Here is a 21,164-nt window from a genome sequence, read left to right as displayed (position 1 = left end):
CCAAAGACGTAAACATAAGGCCTACAAGAGTTTAATTCCAATTATCACTGTGAACCCACATACTGCTTTAAAAATGATGACTATTAACCCTCCAGTATTTCCTGACTTTATTTTTTGTTTTTTTTTGTTAAGAGTGACTTGATGTGGAGAATAGCCATATATGGTCAGTGTGCCTATGAGCTTCAGGTAGTAGGTTACTAATTGACAACCAGTAGGTGGCCCCAGCACCATGGTCTAAATGTGTCAATGTAAGAGTAGTAGAGAGACCACCTCCAACCACTTCAGAAGTACTAGCTATTTGAATTAACATACAGATTGTTGTCTCCGCCAGGAGAGTTTGTTTTCACTTTCTGAAACTGGGACTAACATTGGTCAAGCCTCACGTGACACGTGACAATACGGTGAAATAGTGTGATCTGATTGGCTAGTGACGTATAGCGGCCTATAAATACATGTGTCACTTTGAAAGAGTCTGTGCCTCTTTCAAAGTGAGGTAAGACAGGAATAATCACGAAATGGCTGAGAAATGGCGGATACTGTAACAATTGGATAGGACACTTACACAGACAGGACGGATAGGACACTTACACAGACAGGACGGATAGGACACTTATACAGACAGGACGGATAGGACACTTATACAGACAGGACGGATAGGACACTTATACAGACAGGACGGATAGGACAGTTATACAGACGGATAGGACACTTGTGTCATGTTACTATGACACAGTAACATGTTCTATTTTTTGTAAGAATTAGAACATAAGAATTAGAACATTCCCAACATTCCCAACACAAGTCTGCTGGCGGAGACTTGTGCTCCGAGGAGCACTTTTTCTAGTTTAAAATTAAATTCAAATGAGCTCCGGTTTGCAGCATTAAATATAATGTTACCCCCAATCCAACCCTTGATGCTGAGGTATGACCCAGCCAGGCGGCCAGGGAATTGAACTCTGACCTCCCAATCTCAGGGCGGATACTCTATCCACAAGGCCTCTGAGCTGGTTTGTTAGTAGTTTACTGGATATGCTCCCTAGTATATAGAGCATAAAAATAAAGATCTTGTAATACTTTCATGTCTATGATGTGATTCCAGCCCCTAGGTGGCAGCACCACACTTTGGGATTATGGGTGAGTCCAACAGACAAATAAGAACAGCGGAAATCAAACATCAGCAAACCTGTTAACATGTCAACAAAGCGCTTGCTATTAGTAACCGTTGGGCCATAAATACATGTTTAGATTGCTGCCACTTGGTAAACGAAATGGAAACAGAAGACAGGCTTCGGTCTCTAATGTTCCTAACGACTTATCTGCTCCTGAAACGTAGAAGAGATGTAAACAATGCTAACATTCAGAGACGCAATGAGATAGAACGTCGCATCCGCCATAGACAGTACTTCTTCCAGAGACAGAGGAGGATGCTCATGGTGAGTGAGCCAAATGCTCTTGCTCTCTCTCTCTCTCTCTCTCTCTCTCTCTCTCTCTCTCTCTCTCTCTCTCTCTCTCTCTTATTAAAGGTGAATTACGTGATATTTATTTGTTTAAATTAATGTTAAGTAGCTCTATATACTGATAGTAACCATTGCTAAAGAGGGGTCTCCCAGCTCTACAGTAAACAGAAAAAGGATTTACAGTTTAGATTAGGATACCACTTTTATCCATTCAGGAGAAATAACTCATAAGGGATACAGGAAATAAACCATGGGACAAACAAGTGAAATTGGACATGATGACATAAAGAAATGAGCAGACACAGATTGGACGAAATTGGCAACCCACCTGAATTTTTTTCTGTTTATTAAAGAGCTGGAGAGACAGGGAGACCCCTGTTACTGAACAAATAACAAACACGCTATAGAGCAACGATTACTATCAGAATTTGTAGCTTTAACTTTTTCACAAAACATTTTTAACTCAAAAATATCACTTTATTTGTTTTACCCATGGATCAATCTTTTATACCCATTAATTTGCATTTCTTCATCCATAGGAGCCTAACAACATTGCCTTCTATACAACTGTAAGGAACTAATGCATCTACTTTACTGTATAAGTTGATAGATCACAGCTTCGTGTTTTTTTTTTTGTCCCAAGGTGATGATAGCCGGAGGGCTTCACTCCAATGTCCGCATCCGCACCCGGCCGTGGACCAACACTCAAAGCACTGATTGGTGGGAGCGGGTGGTGATGACAGAGTTCCAGCCTTCCGATTGGCTGGATAAGTTCCGTATGAGCAAGGAGACTTTCTTCTATCTGTGTGAAAAACTCAGGCCCCGTCTCGCTCGACAGGACACCAGCTTCCGTCTGGCATTACCTGTGGAGAAACGCGTTGCCGTCGCTCTGTGGCGACTGGCGTCTAACATTGAGTACCGCACTATTAGCAGCCTGTTTGGTGTGGGTAAATCCACTGTGTGTAGGTGTGTCAGAGACTTATGTCATGCCATCGTGGCACTTCTCAGCCCGGTGTACTTACGCCCCCCCAATGAACAGGAGCTTGAAGATTCAGCCCAGTTCTTCCTCTCCCGCTGGGGTTTCCCTCACTGTGTGGCTGCTGTGGCCACACTGCACACAGCCATCATCACACCATCAGCCAATGTGTCTGACTATGCTAACCCTGCTGGCTGGCTCTCAGTGCTGTCTCAGGTGAGAGAGGACACCCCCCTAATGACCATATTCACACGGCCGCCGGGGTGGTCAAAAGTGTACCTCAACACATGTCTTGACATAGTCTTTGTTTGTTAGCCTTTATCCAGTCATGTCATTTGACAGATTATATCTTTCTGTCCCTCTGATGGTTCAGGTATCTGTCAATGGACTGGGGCAGTTCTGGGATGTGTGTGCCAGTTTCCCTGGTGGTACAGAGCCCGCAGACATCCTGCAAAACTCAACACTGTGGGCAACAGCCTCAGAGGGCGGACTAAGCCCTGACCCTCCCCGTCTCTTCAATGGCAAACCACTCCGGTATGGTTAAGCGTTTTTACATTTAAAGAACAATTGCCCAGGTGGGAATTATTTTTATTTTTTTCTGCTATTTAGAAAAATGTGAGTGATAATTGAATGTATGATCTAGTTAACATGAGGTTGTTTTTTCAAAATTGACTTTTAATATTTACAGAGCCTTCTGAAAGTGATAAAAACAGTTTCCTGCCACCTGCCACAGGTTAATACAATTTTAGGGCATGGCCCATATTGGATAAAGATGCTATATCTTGTGAACGCAAGGTCAGATTTTCATGAAACTTAATTGGAATAATTGGCATGGTGTTTCTTCTTGGGCACATGTCCTATTGGCCTTTTCTGCTTGGACCCCGCTCTTTACCACCTGTGGCTACGTTACGTGTCAAACCTTCATGTATATTGTATACAGCAGGGGTAGGCAATTGAGATAAGCCTAGGGCCAATATCACTCCCAGACATTCCATCGCGGGCCGGGCCTCCCCGCGCGCGCGCGCGTGCATGTGCGCGCGGGCGCAAAATTTTTCGGGTCTAATTCGGGTCTAACTCGGTCTAATTCGGGTCTAATTTGGGTCTAATTCGGTTCTGTTTGACCAATATAAATCAACATTTTTTCCGGTTTAAATATCAGCACAGGCGATTTTTCTGGTGATTTTTTTTTTCTTCTCCATTTTCCTCTAATCTAGCTATAAAATGTTATAAATCCTTTAAAATGCATCGTGTTTATGAGTGCATGATTTCAAAAGTGGGTTCAAAATCAAAAAATATTTTTCTAAAAAAAAAAAAAAAAAAATTTTTCAAATTTTTTTTTTTCTCAAAATTATCTCACGGGCCAGATATTATTTCTGGGGGGCCAATTTCGGCCCGCGGGCCGCCTATTGCCGACCCCTGGTATACAGTATACAAAAATGTATTAGCACAGTAGTGTTTAATTAAACCTTACTGGTCATAATTATTGTGCCGTATCCACTGAGCTCACTGATGGTTGTCTGGCCTGTTCAGGTACGTCCTTCTGGGGGAGACTTGCTATCCCCTTCAGAGCTGGCTGATGACAGCCTATCCTGAGGGGAGGAAGGTCGACAAAGAAGCACTGGCAGAGCCACAGAGGAAATTTAACCAGTGGGTCACCAGAGTGCTAAACGTGGCAGAGGGGGCATTGTTGAGGCTGAGGGCACGCTGGCAGTGCCTGAGCAAGAGGAACGACTGTGGACTGGACGTGGTGCCCACAATGGTCCTAGCCTGCTGCATTCTGCACAATGTGTGTGAGTCCCATGAGGACGCCTTCCGTGCTGAATGGCAAGAGGAGGTAGCTCAGGCAGAGAACCCACAACCCACGCACAAGCAGGACCTCTCCCCCTGCCCCGATCAGACCCAGGCAGAGGAAGTCAGACAGCTCTATTGTGCATATTTTCAGCAGGAGGACTGAATTAGACACCAGACTGTAATTCAGGACTCAGGTTATTACCTAAAAAGATGAGATTCCGGCACACTGGCTGGGCCTCATTCAGGAAACTCTTCTTAAATTTCTACTCTATTGTAAAAACAGATCTACAAGCGGACAACGCTTCACAACAGGTTGTCAGCTTGTAGATCTGGTGTTTGTGGAAAATTATTCCCTTGCAGGATGGAGTATAAGCTGAGTGAAATAAAAGTGTTACTCTAATGTGTAAATAAAAAGAAAAGTCCAATCTGACAGTCATATACAGCCTAGGTCAGGTGTGAAAACGTAGGCTGCACTTTTAAGGACTAACATTGTTACTTTAAATTATTGTACTGTTTCTGGTGCCTGCTGTGCTGATCTATATGACTCAGTGTAATATTCTGTCAAGGCAGTTTTTGTACATTCTTATTTAATGTGTTATTGTGCCTTTTGGTATAAATGTATAACGAAAAGTTTGAGGTCGCTGGTTTTCTGATCCTTTCTTTTCAGGTGAATTGGTGTACTGGGTGACCTGCAATCTGAGTTCCTATAAGCTATTTTCACGGGGGCCTTGAATTCTTGGCAAAACATAAATTGCATCGCGTGCAATCACGCATAGAGTACGCCATGATGATTACTCATCTGCTCCAACGAACTTCTTGAATGAATGTTCTATGCTTTTGATCAAGTTGACGCGACAGCGGAAATGACATGCAATTACAGCACATGCCCAGGAGATGTCGGTAGCATTACAGTAGGTCTACCTGGCAAACACTGTTCAGAGTGTACTAATGATTTGTCTTGTGTAAGGGTGGATTTGTGCTTTTATTGTACTGCATCGGATTAATTCACTTAGTGAAATGTATTCTGATTATAAGAACTGATTATACATAATAGCATAGAACTATTAGTCCAAAGATGGCCCTATCGTGTTTGTACTCTACACAATAAAAGCCGTCTCAAATGTGGGTGTAACGCTAGTTCACGTTGAAAAGATGGAAGGACATTGTGCAATCAGCATTGGATTTAAAACAATTATTTACATTCTTCAACTCAGGGCAGGGGATTACGTGCGTCGTAGCTAGGATGCCAAATTTCAGAACATCGGCGCCGCCCATCCATACAATGTTGGTTATCCAACTTGAGTTCCCTGGAAGCCCACCCCGAGGACATAACATAACTCGTTCATTCAAATAGCTTTGTCAGATTTCATGCAAACCCCTTGCCAGTCAGTTGCTCACTACCACCCGCCTTGGCATCGCACTATAGCCACTTACATTATGCACAACAACGTGCCACCGACGAATAATTTGATCTTGATCTATCTATCTATCAATAAATAGTCATAAGAAGATCACTACTCTACTATATATATATTTTTCCGCACGGTAATAATTTCGGGGCTAAAATATTTAAAGCATTCAACATTGTACAGAATGGGATTTCTGCTTCAATCACTGCGGGCTGAGCTGCGTCAGATGAACCGCACTTGGCTACATAAAGAGCGGAAGTGGGTCAATAATGTTTTCAAAATTAAAACGTGTGTGTGGCAGTGGTGTAAAGTAACGAAGTACATGTACAATTTTGAGGTTTTTTTTTTTTACTTTACTGGAGTACTTCGAATGTAATACCTTTACTTCTACTCCACTATACATCTCAGATCCGAAAATTGTACATTTACTCCACTACAATTATTTGAAAACTTTAGTTACTAGGTACGAAGATTTTGATTATTATTACAAAACATACATTACCTACTTCAGCCCTGTATACATTTAGGCCATTTGAAAATAGCCGATCTACAAGCTCACAATGTGTCTTGACTCGCGATGCGATGCATTGGGAGCTTGTAGATCTGCTATTTTCAAAAGATTTTAATACATTTTATACATTCGAGAACTTGGTACATTCTGCATAATGAGTACTTTCTACTTTTGGTAGCCTACTTTAAGTACATTTTGAAACCAATACTTTTGATTGATTGATTGATTGATTGATTGATTGGTTGAAATTCAACCAATCAATCAATCAATCAATTCAACCGTTGAATACTTTATTTAGAAAGACATGGTAAAAGTACATGGAAGTACAATTCACAATACAAGGTCCTCTAAACTGGATCGCTCATAAAAGCACTTGGCTTACTTGACTTTTACTCAAGTACATTTTTAATACAGGACTTTTACTTGTCACAGAGTATTTCCACATTGCAGTATTGATACTTTTACTAAAGTAAACAAATTGAGTACTTTTTCCACCACTGTGTGCGTGCGTGTGAGATACTCATGCAACCCTGTGTCCTGATTTGCACTTTATTTTGAAGGCTACAACCGGAAGTGCTACACGTTCAGTAGCTAACTTGCCATAATGTGATTGTGGGCTGAGACACTTTTTGCGAAGGCGTTGTTGAGAGAGAGCTAACAGGCTGCTTCCATTCCTCCTACACTAACTTCATCAACATAACGTTAATGTAGTTAACCAAGCGGACAGAGACCACGGCGCGTGTATCTTCTCGCGGTGCAAAAACGCCTCAACGCTGAATTCATATGTACTATTTCGTTGTTTTTATATATAGAACCACAAGCTTCTTAAACTAGGACTTGTGTTGTTTTTGGCTAGCTAACGTTGAAGACCCCGCACACAGAAATCCAACTGGTTCTCCTGCTTTGGATGTCGCGACACTGCAGTTTGAAACGCTTTTCTTTTCTGACTGATCACAGGATCGGACTGAAGGGACAGACCCGAACAGGAGGAGAACAGAGCAGCTACCGCAGCGGTGGCTCCTCCGTGGCATCTGCGATAATTCAACATTAGCTCCATCTGAGAAACGGGCGGACACAGAGCGTCTTGGGAGAGGCCCGTCCCTCCCTCCTGTCTGAATCTCCCGTGATTTGCCGAGAACAGACGGCTTGAAGTCGCAGTTGTTCTCGGCTGGGGGACACAACTTCACAGCGAGGCCCCAGGCAGGAGGCTCCCCTCCCCCCAGTCCCACGATCCATCCATCCATCCAGCCCCGTAGCGACACCACCACCTCCTCCTCCACCGCCCTGAATCCGAAGCGAGGGCTAGGGATCTCGGGATAGATATCTCTCGGCGGACAGACGGCGTGTCGGGTCCCGTCCACAGCAGAGATACAGGGATGACTCTGGAGTCCATGATGGCTTGCTGCCTGAGCGAAGAGGCGAAGGAGTCCAAACGAATCAATGCAGAAATTGACAAGCAGCTCCGCCGAGACAAGCGAGACTCGAGGAGAGAGCTGAAATTACTTCTACTTGGTGAGTAACTCGGATGATGTAGAGAATTATGTCATGCATGCCTTTTCTGCCGTCTTGACGTCGTCATTACTGAAAACCAACCATTCTCAGGCCTTCTTGGCCAAGCTAGCAAATATGCTACTAGTTAACGTTGGCTAACTGGTAAGCTTAGTTTGTGAATGGCATGATGTTTGAGGTGTTCATGTCTTTACACGTAAAGCCAAGTTGGCTCCACGAATCCAGGGCTACAGATACGTATTAAGGTTAGCCTATGCTTTGCATGTTGATGTGCGGAGAACCGCTCACTTGACACAAGTTACCACTGTCATCGTTTGCCAGCTACAGCATGCTAACCAGCTAACACATCTGGCTAGTTTTGACAATATTGGCCAGCTAACCAGTTGCCCAACTCTCAAAATACCCTGGTGGTTTATTGTCTTAACCTGGTGGATGTTAGTGATGATAGAAAGCGACAACGTTAATGGAGAAGAGAGGCAAGAAGAGCACGGATTCTAGGTTGTGTGCTTACACTGTTGGTTGCTTTCTCCAGGTTGCATAACATTTGCAGAACTGGATGAAGCTCTCTCTCTCTCTGCACTTTATGCTCTGGTCTTGTGTGTGTGTACACTAGCTATGCCATAACAATGATCCAGAATACTAGGAGTAACCCCCCCCCCCCCCCCACACACACACACACACACACACACACACACACACACACACACACACACACACACACACACACACACACTCCACCCCACCCCAATGCAGGCTTATAAGACATTGATTAACATTTCAATGGGATACAATTCATTTGCATTAACTCAAATGTATTTGCATCCCTTTCCTTAGACAATTCTCATGTAGGCATGTAGCTTGCTGGCGGCTAACTTTTAATTGGATGCACATGATGTGACCCATCTTCCCTTTTAATCATGATGTGGCCCCACTGTCTTTCTGAACCTGTAGCTAAGTGTAATTGTAATCGGGAAGGTAGTTATCTCTTTTGAGGACAATTAGAATTATCTAGGTTGCCTCCTTGGTTTCAAAACGTTTGCTCCAATTTCTTGCCCACCAAAAACAGCCCAGGTTATTTGACATGTGTGGCTTCTACTCCTTTCATTTCCCTGCTGACTACCTCGGCTCAGAGAAGTAGGCCACACCAGTGCTATACTGTAGATGTATGATTTGCTATCTTTTGTTATTCTGATCTTTTAAATCATCTTTAATTCATTGGTTTCCACCTAACTACTTATTAGTCTTTCCCTTTCAAGCATGAATGACAGATATTGGTGAATGTCCAGTCTAGTTGAAAGGAACAATTAATGATATTTTGTGATTTCAGGTAATGAATACTGATATCCTTCAAAATCTTGATAGCTTAGCAAGACAGTACAATGGGCACAAGTGCTGATTAAGGTGACACGATTATTTGGGCCCAAGGCTGACAGGGGCTCTCAAGATGCTGTGTTTTAGCCTATTGATTTTACATTTTAATTTGCTGTCATTTGGGTCAAAGAAACTCCTGTGATTATAGGAGTGGGAACTTGACGTACTTATTTGATTTTGACAGTAGAGTAAACTCAGGAGAAGCCTATAGAAAACTGCGTGTGTGTGTGTGTGTGTGTGTGTGTGAAAGAGAGACAAAGCTGCGATCAGTCATGCTGTAAATGGGCTATCCTAAGTGAGTTAAGGCTGTCAGTGGAAGCCTGGATAAGGACGTGTAAGGCAGGATTAGTCCAGGTCCTAATAGGCTTGGTTAAACACAGCAGCTGCTCAGACATTCAGATATCACTGACTCCTATTATCCCACAGTGTTACTCTTAAAGCCCCCCCAACTGCCTGTCTCTCACGTCGCTGGTGGACGAGGACAATCCCTTCTGTGGCTCGTTATGTACATCAACCACTGTCCTTCAAGTGTATTATACTGGAAATGGAAATTAAATTAATGGACCATACCTGTTTCACTACAAGTTATTGTCTACTTACAACTTGATTCACATATCGTACATAACATAGACCATTTTCCATAAATGACTTGCTTTTTTAGATTGGTTTTATGTTTATATTTGGCCTTACTCACCCCCAATTTACTGCTATTCATGTTAAAACGGTGTGAGGGAAATCATTGAGACTTGAAACTTGGTAGTAAGCATAGGTAATGAAAAAATGAAAACGGTGCCGTTTATTTGCACTGAGATTGGTTCAAGATTCAATTCAAAAAGTTTTTTCAAAATTTGTCACTAACTCATACAAGTATGTGTAGTGAAATGTTGGTGTGACATGCTCTGCAGTCTGACTGTGCTAAGTTCTGCTAACAATATATAAAAACAAGATATAATAAAAGAAGTAAAAACTTTAGCAGCAGTGAAATTATATAATAATAGTATAGCAAATAAGCAATAGATTGCTATATTATTATACAAGACAAATTTATCTGAAGAGGGATTTTAATGGTGCAGTGAGGTTTAGACATGTTGACTCAATTATCAAGGTGTTTTGATGACTGGAGAAAGAAGGAAATGTGGTCTTAAGTTTATTTATGAAATTTGGTTGTGAAAGTTTTTAATAAACAATGACACATCGGCTGCAGTATGACTTAAGCTAACCTATATTTGGGGGGGGGGAAACAACCGTTCTTTGAGCAAGGCAATTTAAATGTATTGTACTGGACAGGGGAAACAAAGATTTTGAGTTGGAATCACTATCTATACCTCGCTAGCATGCAGTGCAGCCAATGTGGTCCTCAAGTGTATTGTAGAGGAGATGGGTGAGAACGTTTCAGTTGTATTTAAGGACATAGATGCCTCTGTGGAAGGAATGGGAGTTGATCTGTTGCTATGTATACTATGTACAAAGGAGAGATGTACTTGCTTCCACACTATCTTTTCTCACAGTACAACCACCATGGTTATTGAAGAGGAACATCATTTCAGTTCTGTTGCTAGCGACACCTCAGCCAAACCAAAGTGCATGTAGAGGGAAGGGGTGGAAGGTTGGGAAATTAACACCAGCCATCAGCCAAATGGAGGCAAATTTGTGCTGCGAGTGTTATGGCAAATGTCTCCTCTGCCAGCCACTTTGGCAGGTTTGGAAATACTTTACTGTTGTACAAATCCAGTCATCTAATTCAAAAGTCAGAATGTCTGGTGAATTTGTGAAACCAAAAGCTACTGTTGGGGTGGACAAAAACAACTTTGTTCCCGGGCCCTGGACTAGTTGTAAGCTTCAGCTATGCTTGGCGAAGTACAGTAGCTGCTCCTGGAGACCTCAGTGATAGACTATGGTCCGACTCCCAGAAGCTGCATCTTTATTTTCGTTGTGAATAAACCTTTATTACTCACACTGAAAGCTTAAAGGATGACTTCACCACTTTTCAACATATCTTCATATAATAGGTCCTCACTAATGCTCATGATAAAATGATTAAAAAAATCTAATCAGTCTGTGTCTCAGAGGAGGGCTGTAGACAGTTCAGAAACCCGTCTACCAGTCACATCATCGATGGGGAATCCAAGCTAATAGAAACTGCAGGCTTTGTATTCCTGGAAAGTTGCAATGCAATTATAGATCCCATTGTTCTTGCCTTAATAAAAATCTGAATTAAAAAATTGTAATCTTTTTGGAAAAAGAAATCCTGCCTAACGATGATGTCACTGGTAGACGGTTTTCTGGACTGTCCACAGCCCTCCTATGAGACACAGACCAAGTAGAAAAAAATGGTATCATTTTATCATGAGCATTAGTGAGGACCTATTATATGAAGATATGTTGAAAAGTGGTGAAGTCGTCCTTTAAGGCTAATTTAGAATTTGCCGCATGGCTGTGTCGTTCTGCAAAAATGACATAATTTCAACCAGAAAACTAAATCGGTTAAATATGTCATGTTTGTTGTATATATTAACTAATCCTTACAGTTCAGTTGTCAGGACCTCCTAGTGCCTGTACAGTTAACAGCTATGGTTGTTACAAATGCCTGTCACTCATTTTTTTTTTTAAATCAATCATAACCCAGTCATCTGATGCTATGACCCGCTGCATTATGCTAGATGAGGGATTTGTTATGGATTGATTAATGCAACTACTACTAACTAAGCACTGGTAATACTGCAAATACAAACTGTAACATAATGTAGCTCAGCTTGGTGACCAAAATATTTCTCTTACCGCCACTAGTACATTCTCCTAAATGTCCTCCTACTGTTCCTGCCAGGGGGTTTTCACTTTCAGGCCACGCTTCAACAAAAGTGGGAGCTTGCAGAAATTATTTAGGCCCTTTAATGCTCCATAGCTATTTAACCCATTAAAACCGGGAAAGAATCCGTGTCATTTTAGATTTTGTTCAAAAATAGCAGATCTACAAGCTCACAGCGTGTCACTTGTGCCACACTGCAAGCTTGTACATCTGCTATTTTTGAACATTTTTGAAAAATCTTGAAATTGTTAGAACTACTGATTTTTAGAAGGCATTTGTAGAATCGGCCTCAGGTCTTAATGAGTTAATGTTAGGCAGAGGCATGAGTCTCCAGTGAATTTAAAGTTATGGTAATTACGGTTTTATATTCTACAGCAAAACTTTTACTGTTACAAGTTTTACAGAAGCTTTGCACGTGTAGCCAGAAACGATTAGGCCAACCATGCCAGGGCTGCAGCGGTGCCCATGGTCTGGCTGCTGGCTGATTCTGAGGGCCATATCAGGCCATACAGACAGCCTTCTGCACCATGACCACTGGTTTGCCTCTACTTGGTCAAAACATAGAAGGCCCGGGAGCTGTGGCCTTTGCTGCATTGGGTAAATGAACTGCTGGAGCGAACGGATGGTCAGTAAAGTGAGAGGCAAGGGCAGACACTCTAGGGTTTCCCAAAATGCTGACTGAGGAATACTTGTAGCTCAATTTGATGTACCAATTGGCACATGCCTTTTCATTAAAAATGTGTCTTGAGCAGTGGAGTGTCCAGTCAAAAAGCGATCACTAAAACATCCCTTCAAGACGTAGCATGGCATTGCTCATTTGAGGAATTAGTGGATTTCAGAGAGTATTAGAGAACCGGGGCTTATTTGAGGGGCGAAAAAGATATCCAAGTATCCAGTAGCTTAAATGTTGTTATTGGCTGCTTGCTTGCACATCTTTCTTCAGGCAGCGGTGCTTGTGGGCTGTGATTTAGCTTTGTTCTTCTTGTCTCAAAACAGGCTGTGTTTTAATGCATAAGCATTAAAGGTTTTGCATTAAAGGTTTTGTCAATGGCCAAATCATAACTGATTGGAGTGGTTGCTGATCATCTTTTGTAAATGGATGGAGCTGATGTTTGTGTTGCGCCAACCCTTGTTACCTGGTCCAGAAACCTTTTGGTGGAATTACGTTTGAACCAGGAAGACTGTCGGGGTTAAACTGAGGTGCTTATTGCTGACCTTCCCTCTTCTGCCAAGTCTTCTTCTTTTGATCATATAAGGCAATGTGGACCTCTTAGCTGCTGCTTAGTGGTTTGTTCTGTGGTGTGCACGTGTCTGTGTGTGCATGTGCATATTCTTAATGTCAGTTAATATCAGAGTGCCAGAGATAGTCATTACCAAAATCATTTTGTAATTGTCAGACCTGATGCTGGTAAATGGAGCGAGTGTTGCACAAAAGACAGTTGGAACGATTTGTTGATATTCTGTATACGTGGCGGTCACGTTTGTCTTCTTTTTGGCGTTTTAGTTGTTGAAACTCCCTACAATAGAAAGTTTATGAGATCTGGTTGCCTCTGTCATGTCATATGAACTCTTGTTCATAATCATATCCCATCCCCGGAATACGTTGCTGTAATGACACTATCCTAAAATACACAAACAAATGTGATGCCATCCCGTCAGTTATTGTCAGTAGCACTGTTCCTTGAGAACGTGCTTCAATGGAACAATTCTGATTCTTTCTGTCAGAAATGTTTAACATGGGCAAAACGGTTATTAAATCTCCATCTCTATAGCACTACTACTCCTGTGAAAACTAGTATTTTTAGCCTACATTACCAGATTAAAGTGTCTTAGTATGGCAGCATGCACTGTATGCAACCAGGGGCTAGTTATTGGTCTGTGAGGCTATGGTACATTTTGATACAGTAGGGTTTAAAAATCGGAGTCAATTTCTTTAGATGATCATTCATTCTAATTGAGTTTTGTAGAGTGCTGGCTTTCATGTCATCAGTCTTGAAACAGAAGTAAACTGAACACACACACACACACACACACACACACACACACACATACACACACACACACACACACACACACACACACACACACACACACACACACACACACACACACACACACACACACACACACACACACACACACACACACACACACACACACACACACACACACACACACACACACACACACACACACACACACACGAACAGTCGCATGCACACACATTTATAGAACATGGGGTGTATCTATCCAGCCTCACTTTTGGAGCTGAAGTAGTGGCTCATACAGCGAGCCTACTTCTCTTCCAGGTTACAGTGAATTCACACACATTATACGTAAGTGTCTTTTACACAGTTGATCATATTACACACATGTCTGCCTATGAACAAGAACACACACACATACTCTCTTTCTCACATCCCTAAATGGGGTCATTTGTGGCTCTCTGGAGAAATGGGGGTGAATGAGGCTACATGGTGACTGTCCCACATACTGCCGTTACCCTGGTCCCCAGACAGGACTGGGGGCATAGACGCTTTCTATTATGCTATGTTGCCGCCATAGACTTTCTGTTTCACCAACATTATACTCGCCATTCTCTCTACTTGGGTAGCTTGTTCCTGTTTTCTCCTACCAATTCTGAGTGCCTGACAAAAGTCCACACTTATGTTCTTAAACTTAAACCCTGTATCATTTGTGCAAGCTCTGGGCTTGTAGATGTGCTATTTTCACAGAATCTTTGGCTATTTTGCAGAATGTTCGCCTATATGACTTGCTTACCCAGAATAGGGATGTCCCACTCCCCCCAAACATTTCCAACCCCTTCTGTTCTTGTTCATGCTTGTTAGGTGTGGTCACTGGTCATGCTTGTTTTTATCATCTGTTAGTCTATTATTTTGTCTTTTTTTTATTTTACATCATCCAATCACCAAGAAGCATTAAGTGCGATGGGCAGATGCACAAAAATGATTGCTGCACAGACACATTGCTGTACAGACACATTGTGAGCGTATATCTTCAGAACCACATATGGAAGTAGCGGGGCTCACATTGTGATCTAAATTCTACATATTCTGGACGCAGTCCAGCCACAATGCGCATATGAGCCATGTAAAGAGATTAAAAAGAGCAGGGAATGGGGGATACGGATAAGTAAATAAACGTAGTCGCCAGAGATTAATCGGGATGGTATTTTTCAGGCCAAGTGTGTATGAAAATAAAATGTGATGCTGAAGAGCAAATCTCAAACATTGCATTATAAGGAAAAGTGCCACCACAAGCAAACAAGACCATACTGTCCTTCAAGCTGCTGTTGCTTAGTTGGTATCAGCATAGCATAGACTAAAGAATAAAGATACTGCGCTGCTGGCTCCAGCCCTGTTGTAAGGCCAGTATTTGATTTGCTGCTCACCCACACCCACTCAAACAGAGCAGCACTCAGCGCATACTCAGTGACGAACAGACAAAGCCATGCTAAGGTGGTCAAATTAAGGTGTGTGTGTGAGAGAGAGAGAGAGAGAGAGAGAGAGAGAGAGAGAGAGAGGGGAGGCGCATGCCATGCATACAGTATAGAGTGTATATGTAATTTCCAGCTCTCTCACACCTACGCACATTGAGCAGTGCTCTCAACACATGCAGAGAGACATCCAGCGCATAGCAGTGCGTTTTGCCCAGATACAGAAGGCAAGCAACACTAGCTTGACGAGCCGAAATAGAACTGAGAGAGAGTCTCTCCTGTGTGTTTATGTGCACGTGTCTGTATGCGTGTGTCTGAAGTCTCCTCTTACTCTTAACTCTCACTCTGTGTGTGTGCGGGAGCGAGGGAGGAAGTGGGCCATTGCTGTGGAGGTAACATCCATGCCTAGAGGTAGACCATAGGATCTTTGTGTGTCCACAGTTGGGTAGACAGCTGGTGTGTATGTGTTGTGTAGCTCTAGGCTGTCTTGGCTCAAACTCGTCGCTTTGTGTATCTTTTACCCCCGTAGGTTTTGGTAAAGGCCTGAACTGTATATTAGACCCGTTACTGCCCGATGAGAGTACTCTGATAGAAGTCAGCCACCTAAAAAAAAGGGCAATTTTCCATTGGGTCCAGTGCTATTCATATACATTTTGTTCACTGGGCTGAGATTTGATTTTCCTTATGTTGGCTGAACTGTTCCAATAAGGCTGAGCGGTGAAAGGGCCGGTCATAAACCCAGAGATAAGCCGGCACAGTTTATCCCAATGGACCGTTTGCATTTGCATGCAGTTTAACAATGATGCAAATACCCACCTCAGGATTTCCCTGCCTCCACAAAAGCAGCCTTGCACAGGGAGGCAAGCGTAACGGAGATGAAACTAGTAATGTGTCAAGACAGAAAAGATGAACAAAAAAAACACAATTGTTAAGAAAACTTCCACACAGTAAAATCCTCAGTGTTCCCGGCCCAGGACTAGTTGTAAGCTCCAGCTACGCTTGGAGGAGTAAAGTTGCTGCTCCTGGAGAGCTCAGTGATAGTCCCAGGAGCTCCAATGGACCCTTACCATTTGTACATAGTCAGATAGGGCTGGGCATTTAACCGGAAATATATCAAACTGGTATTTAGAACCAATAGTTGAGAAGCAAGTTTATTTTTTCTTATATGAATGAATCAATCAACCAAACAAAATTCTAATAGATTTTCTATAATTGACTAAATCGATTAGTCTGATTAACCCCTTTAACCCTGCATTTTACTTGGTTGTACAAAAATAGCAAAAATAGCTGATGTGCTCGTTGTGACTGAGCTTGTAGATCTGCTATTTTCACTATTGTTTTTGTAAAATAATCTCTCATTAATCATGATCGAGGCAAAAGTTTGAAATAATTGTGATATTGATGTGAAGTCATATCGTGAGCAGGTATCCCCATTGTAGTGCTGTAAAAGATACAGATATGGATTTCAGAACAACAAATTGCTTTGTAACAATTCCAGAGGGCAGAGCTAAGCCTCCATGCACAGCCGAGTTTCCCCCGGAAGTACTGGCCGTGTGACCCTGAGCCCTGATGTGGTGCAACCAAGGGCCCAGCCTGAAAGTTTTACATTGAGGCCAATACGCAAGAGACAGTTCATATGAATGGCCTGTAGTTTCGCTGTTTTACCCCTGCTGGTGTCAGAAAGAATTTATGTTAACGCAAGCTGATGGGTTTTTGACAAACTTTAGACTAGATTTTCTTACCTTAATAAAAATGGTCATAAATACTATATGCTTCCAGTCGCTAGTTTACAGACTCCTTTCAATCATCATGATATGCGTTTTGGTAAACTATGGTCCCATTTATTTTGAAATTGACGATAACGTAGGTTATGCTCTAGGAGGGGCGGGATGATTTGATTGACAAGCTACACAACCAATAGCATTCATTCCCTGCCCCCGCTCTTGATTGACAAGCTACCCAACCAATAATGGTCTGGTGTCATTCTGCAGGATATGATGTGATATTGAAAGATGGCGGATTTGAAATTGCTGAACAATCTGCTTCATTTACGGTCTGTAGAGTCTAGGGGCGTAACGCTGTCCATTCTTTTTATACAGTCTATGGGTGCAACATGGCATGATACTGTAACAATCTGGCCAGCCTGATGCATGCTTGTGTGCCATGCATATATATATAGAATGTCTGTCTATATAATGTATACGCATGCACACATGCTAATATGGCAATCTGGGTCTAACCATATCTGCCACACTAGTGACATGAGCTGACATGTTCCATAAAGGCTTGTGAAAGCTTGCCGGGCAATAGAGCGTACAGGTGAAGAATTTTACCTGTCATCTTGGAGGCATCCCAGTGGCTCTGCCTACATGAATGAGGGTCCATGTAATGGCATCAATCTTGGTTAAAATCTGGCTGAAAGCAGACTTGCCCACCTCACTAAACCTCTACTGATGCATCGCGAGACAATTAAAAATGTGTTCAAATGTGTGACGATTTAACACATTCATTGCCAGGTATTAATTATTTAATTATCAATTTATTTTGAGTCTTTTTGACGATCCAGCAATCTTTTTTTTATTGTATATGTATATTGCTTTATGTATCTTTGGCAGTGAAGCGTTGGATTTGAGATGATGCAATATTGCATCCTTTGCAGTCAATGTGTGAAATGGGTGAATACATTTTTTTATTCCGATGCTCTTTATGTTTTCACTTTTGAGTTCTCTTGTTCACTGCATGTACGCACGTGTATGCATGTCTTACTGCAGAGTATAAATTGGACTTCAGCAGTAAAGTTCTGAACGCAGCAGTGCACTGTGTATACAGTTTATGACTGTGAATACAATGCTACTGTTAGAACTTATATGTTTCTGATCTGGTGGAAGTGGAATGTTCGCATCACTCCGCAAGAAGTGCCAGGACAGAGCCCCACAGCTCAAACCATGCTGTGTTTGTTTTGGGACGGTCCCTCCGGTTTCATTTCGAACTGGCTGGTGGGAATGGCGGTTATAACGGATCGCTGTAATGACCAGAGAACTACCGCTGGTGTCACCAAATAGACTACAGAAATGAACTTTACATACATGTTGATGAACCTGACTTGAAAATAGCAGGTCATCTACAACCTCACTCTTTTTAACACATTCCCTGCCAGAGTTTATTCATAAGGTACTCACCCACTGCCAGCGTTTTTGAGTTTTATAGCCTTTTGAACCGTTCACAAAAAAATTATATCCATTAAAATCCGCGATCGGATGGTGTTTATAAACAGCAACGACGGATGTACGAGCCCTCATAATGTTTACACTTTTTTTCCCCCTTCTTCTTCTGCGGCATCAGCCGCTGAAAGAGGCTGCAAACGTCATATCCGTTTGGCTGTGACGTGGCTGTGACGTTTCCCCACCGGCCATCTTAGAATAGCTTAGCCTCCGATCGGCTATCAGATCGTTTTTAAACACAAAGAGGATAACCGTTCGTCGATCAAAGAGAAGAAAATACAACCGGAGCTTACCATTCGTTTTTTAAACCGTGTGAAAACCATGATCTTTAGCCAAAACCAGGGAAAAACTGTTTTTTCAAGATAAAAAACGAACCGGAAACGGTTGTCGGAAATTTTCTCATAGGATGGATCGGAAGCGTCATGGGAAAAAAAAAAAATCAAGGATGGTACCAAAAACATTTTTTTTCGTTATTAAACCACATAAAAAGACGATCCCGAGATATCTCGGGATACGCAGGTAACAGGTGGATTTAATGTCCCGAGATATCTCGGGATTGGCAGTATATGTGTTAATGTGCGACCCCGTCGACGACAGAATACATTGATCATAACCTGACCCATTCTTTAATTTGATACAGAAAAGATGGGATAAACAGAAATCTGTATTTTCTCTGAGAAATAATTAGAATGATCATAATTTATCTGGACTCATTTTGGAAAAAAAAGAATCTTGAGAAACTATTGTGAATAGTATCAAGTTGTGGGTTGAATGAATCGTTACCTAGTAGCCACTGTGCCAAATTTCTTGTGAGCTTGTAGATCGGCTATTTTTGCACGACACCCGTAGTTTGATGAAGTTATAAAAGAGGATAGTTTGGATTTGTCTGCATTGTCACCAACTTAAGGTGAGTTAAATGTTAATAAGCAAAATGAAAAGCAGGCTGCAGGAATTCAAGGGCTTGTACTACTTTGGGGGATGAGCAATAGATAATGGTATCTGTATAACAATGGAATGCAGCATTTGAGTCATCACAAAGCTTAAATGCATATATGGAGAACAACAGTGGTCTTAGAATGTATTTAAATAAACTGTGTGTGTGTATGTACAGTGTGTATATATATATATATATATATATATATATATACACAATATACTACTTTTTTATTTTACTTATGTGTTTTACATGATTACACTGGCTTTTCTTCAGCCCATTCCGTAGTTTTTTCTCGGTTTGGGTCGATATAGTACCCAATGTTAGCATGTGGGCGGTGTTACCCAGCACTGTTGCTTTGAAGGCATCTGAGCCCGCTGTCTATTCTTTATCTCTGTCTTCTTTTCTCTCTGTCATCTCTGGCGCTCTCCTCTCAGTCATCTCTGACTCTCTGTCTTCACGTTTCAGTTGTTTTCTCTGTCTCTACCTCTCCATTCTTTTTCTCTCTTCTTTTCTTTCTCCATCTGTCTCTCGCTGTTAGCCCGAGAGGAAAGCGTTATCAGGGCCCAAATGGTGTGCAAGCTATTAAAAGATTGACCTCCTTTTTGTAGGTCATCACTAGAAAAAGAATGATTATTATAGTTATGAATATCCAAAATTCTTGACAGATAGGTGGATAAGAATAGTGTTGCGGGGGGTTGGAGGGGGTGTTGGGGATGGAGGAGAGTGTGAGGAGACGAGCGGGGTGGAGGGAAGGGTTTCTGTGACTACTAGGGATGGGGTTCGAGAACCGGAATGGTTATAGAATTAGAATCATGAACTCTCAAGAATCTACGTTGAGTTTATAAATTCCTTTAATCAATGCCAGCATGTAAAGATAAGCACTGTCATTTATTTAGAGATGTTCACAAACGTTTTTAGACATGCATGCAGGTTTTTTTAATACCGTTTCTACATTGTGGTCAAGCTCAGAGTTAAAATAGTTGAAAACCTGTGTAGGCCAACTTTCTCCACGGAAAATGTATCCGGAATCACTAAGGGAATCGATAAATAATCGGACCAGTAAGCAGAATCGCTAATGGCATTGGTATCATTGGTTTTAGTGATTGTGGGTTAGGCTCGTGAATCAGGATGGGGGGGGGGGGGGGGGGTAGTGGTTGTGGGGAGGGGGTAGATGGAAGGCAGGAGGAGGAAAGCAAGACAGAGGCTGGTAGTGTGCTGTATTGTGGGGGTGGGGGGCGACAGTAAGGGAGAGGGAGAAAAGAGTGGATCTTGTGACAGGGTCACGAGAAATAAATCAGACATTTTAGTTGGGAGCGAGCGGTCCATCTCTCTTCGCAGAGGCAGCCTGCAGTCACCGTCAGGCCGCTGCCGCCGACCGACACAGCAGCTCCTCGGCACAAATAATACTCCAATTTACTGTTGCTATTGTCTGCAAGACAATTGCAGGTTGTTTTATTTTTAATTTTTTTTATGAAGCATAATGCTCACTGCGGTGCATTTACACAGCCACTACCATCCTTCACAAAAAATAAAACGGGCCACGTGTAGCGTTTAAAGATCAGACTTAATTCAGTAGGTGCATCTTGGTTCAGTTGTCCAAATGTGACATTTGTAGTAAAAGATGTTGTAGCGGGTCTACGTAGATGTTCTAAATTAACACTATGGGCAGACAGATTTTTGGAAAGAGTGAAAGAAAAGCCTCTTTTCTTAAATATTGTC

At 42.1% G+C, this 21,164-nt stretch overlaps 2 protein-coding genes across 2 annotated transcripts in view; both read left to right on the top strand.

The window, feature by feature from the left end:
• Positions 1-1,175: 1,175 nt before the first annotated feature.
• LOC311035722 (uncharacterized protein) lies at positions 1,176-4,857 on the top strand. Its single transcript, XM_084044116.1, has 4 exons — positions 1,176-1,433; positions 2,101-2,649; positions 2,807-2,967; positions 3,964-4,857. The coding sequence occupies exons 1-4, from the start codon at positions 1,269-1,271 to the stop codon at positions 4,385-4,387; spliced, it is 1,299 nt and encodes a 432-aa protein (XP_083900242.1). The 5' UTR covers positions 1,176-1,268; the 3' UTR covers positions 4,388-4,857.
• Positions 4,858-6,765: 1,908 nt separating this feature from the next.
• The window catches only part of LOC311036047 (guanine nucleotide-binding protein G(q) subunit alpha-like), a 24,735-nt gene continuing 10,336 nt past the window's right edge, over positions 6,766-21,164 (top strand). The window contains exon 1 of the mRNA XM_084044571.1: positions 6,766-7,656. Coding sequence (XP_083900697.1) covers positions 7,521-7,656 — 136 coding nt within the window. The 5' untranslated portion in view covers positions 6,766-7,520. The remainder of the gene's footprint in view (positions 7,657-21,164) is intronic.

Source organism: Gymnoscopelus microlampas, assembly GCF_963454915.1.
Source record: "Gymnoscopelus microlampas genome assembly, chromosome: 20".
NCBI classification, from domain to species: domain Eukaryota; kingdom Metazoa; phylum Chordata; class Actinopteri; order Myctophiformes; family Myctophidae; genus Gymnoscopelus; species Gymnoscopelus microlampas.
The sequence above is the reverse complement of the archived record's forward strand: the minus strand, read 5'-3'. Positions and strand labels throughout refer to the sequence as shown.

Coding starts and splice junctions, on each gene's coding strand:
- LOC311035722 (XM_084044116.1), top strand. CDS start 1,269: ATGGAAACAGAAGACAGGCTTCGGTCTCTAATGTTCCTAACGACTTAT. Junction 1,434..2,100: donor GACAGAGGAGGATGCTCATG/GTGAGTGAGCCA, acceptor TTTTGTCCCAAG/GTGATGATAGCCGGAGGGCT. Junction 2,968..3,963: donor TTCAATGGCAAACCACTCCG/GTATGGTTAAGC, acceptor TGGCCTGTTCAG/GTACGTCCTTCTGGGGGAGA.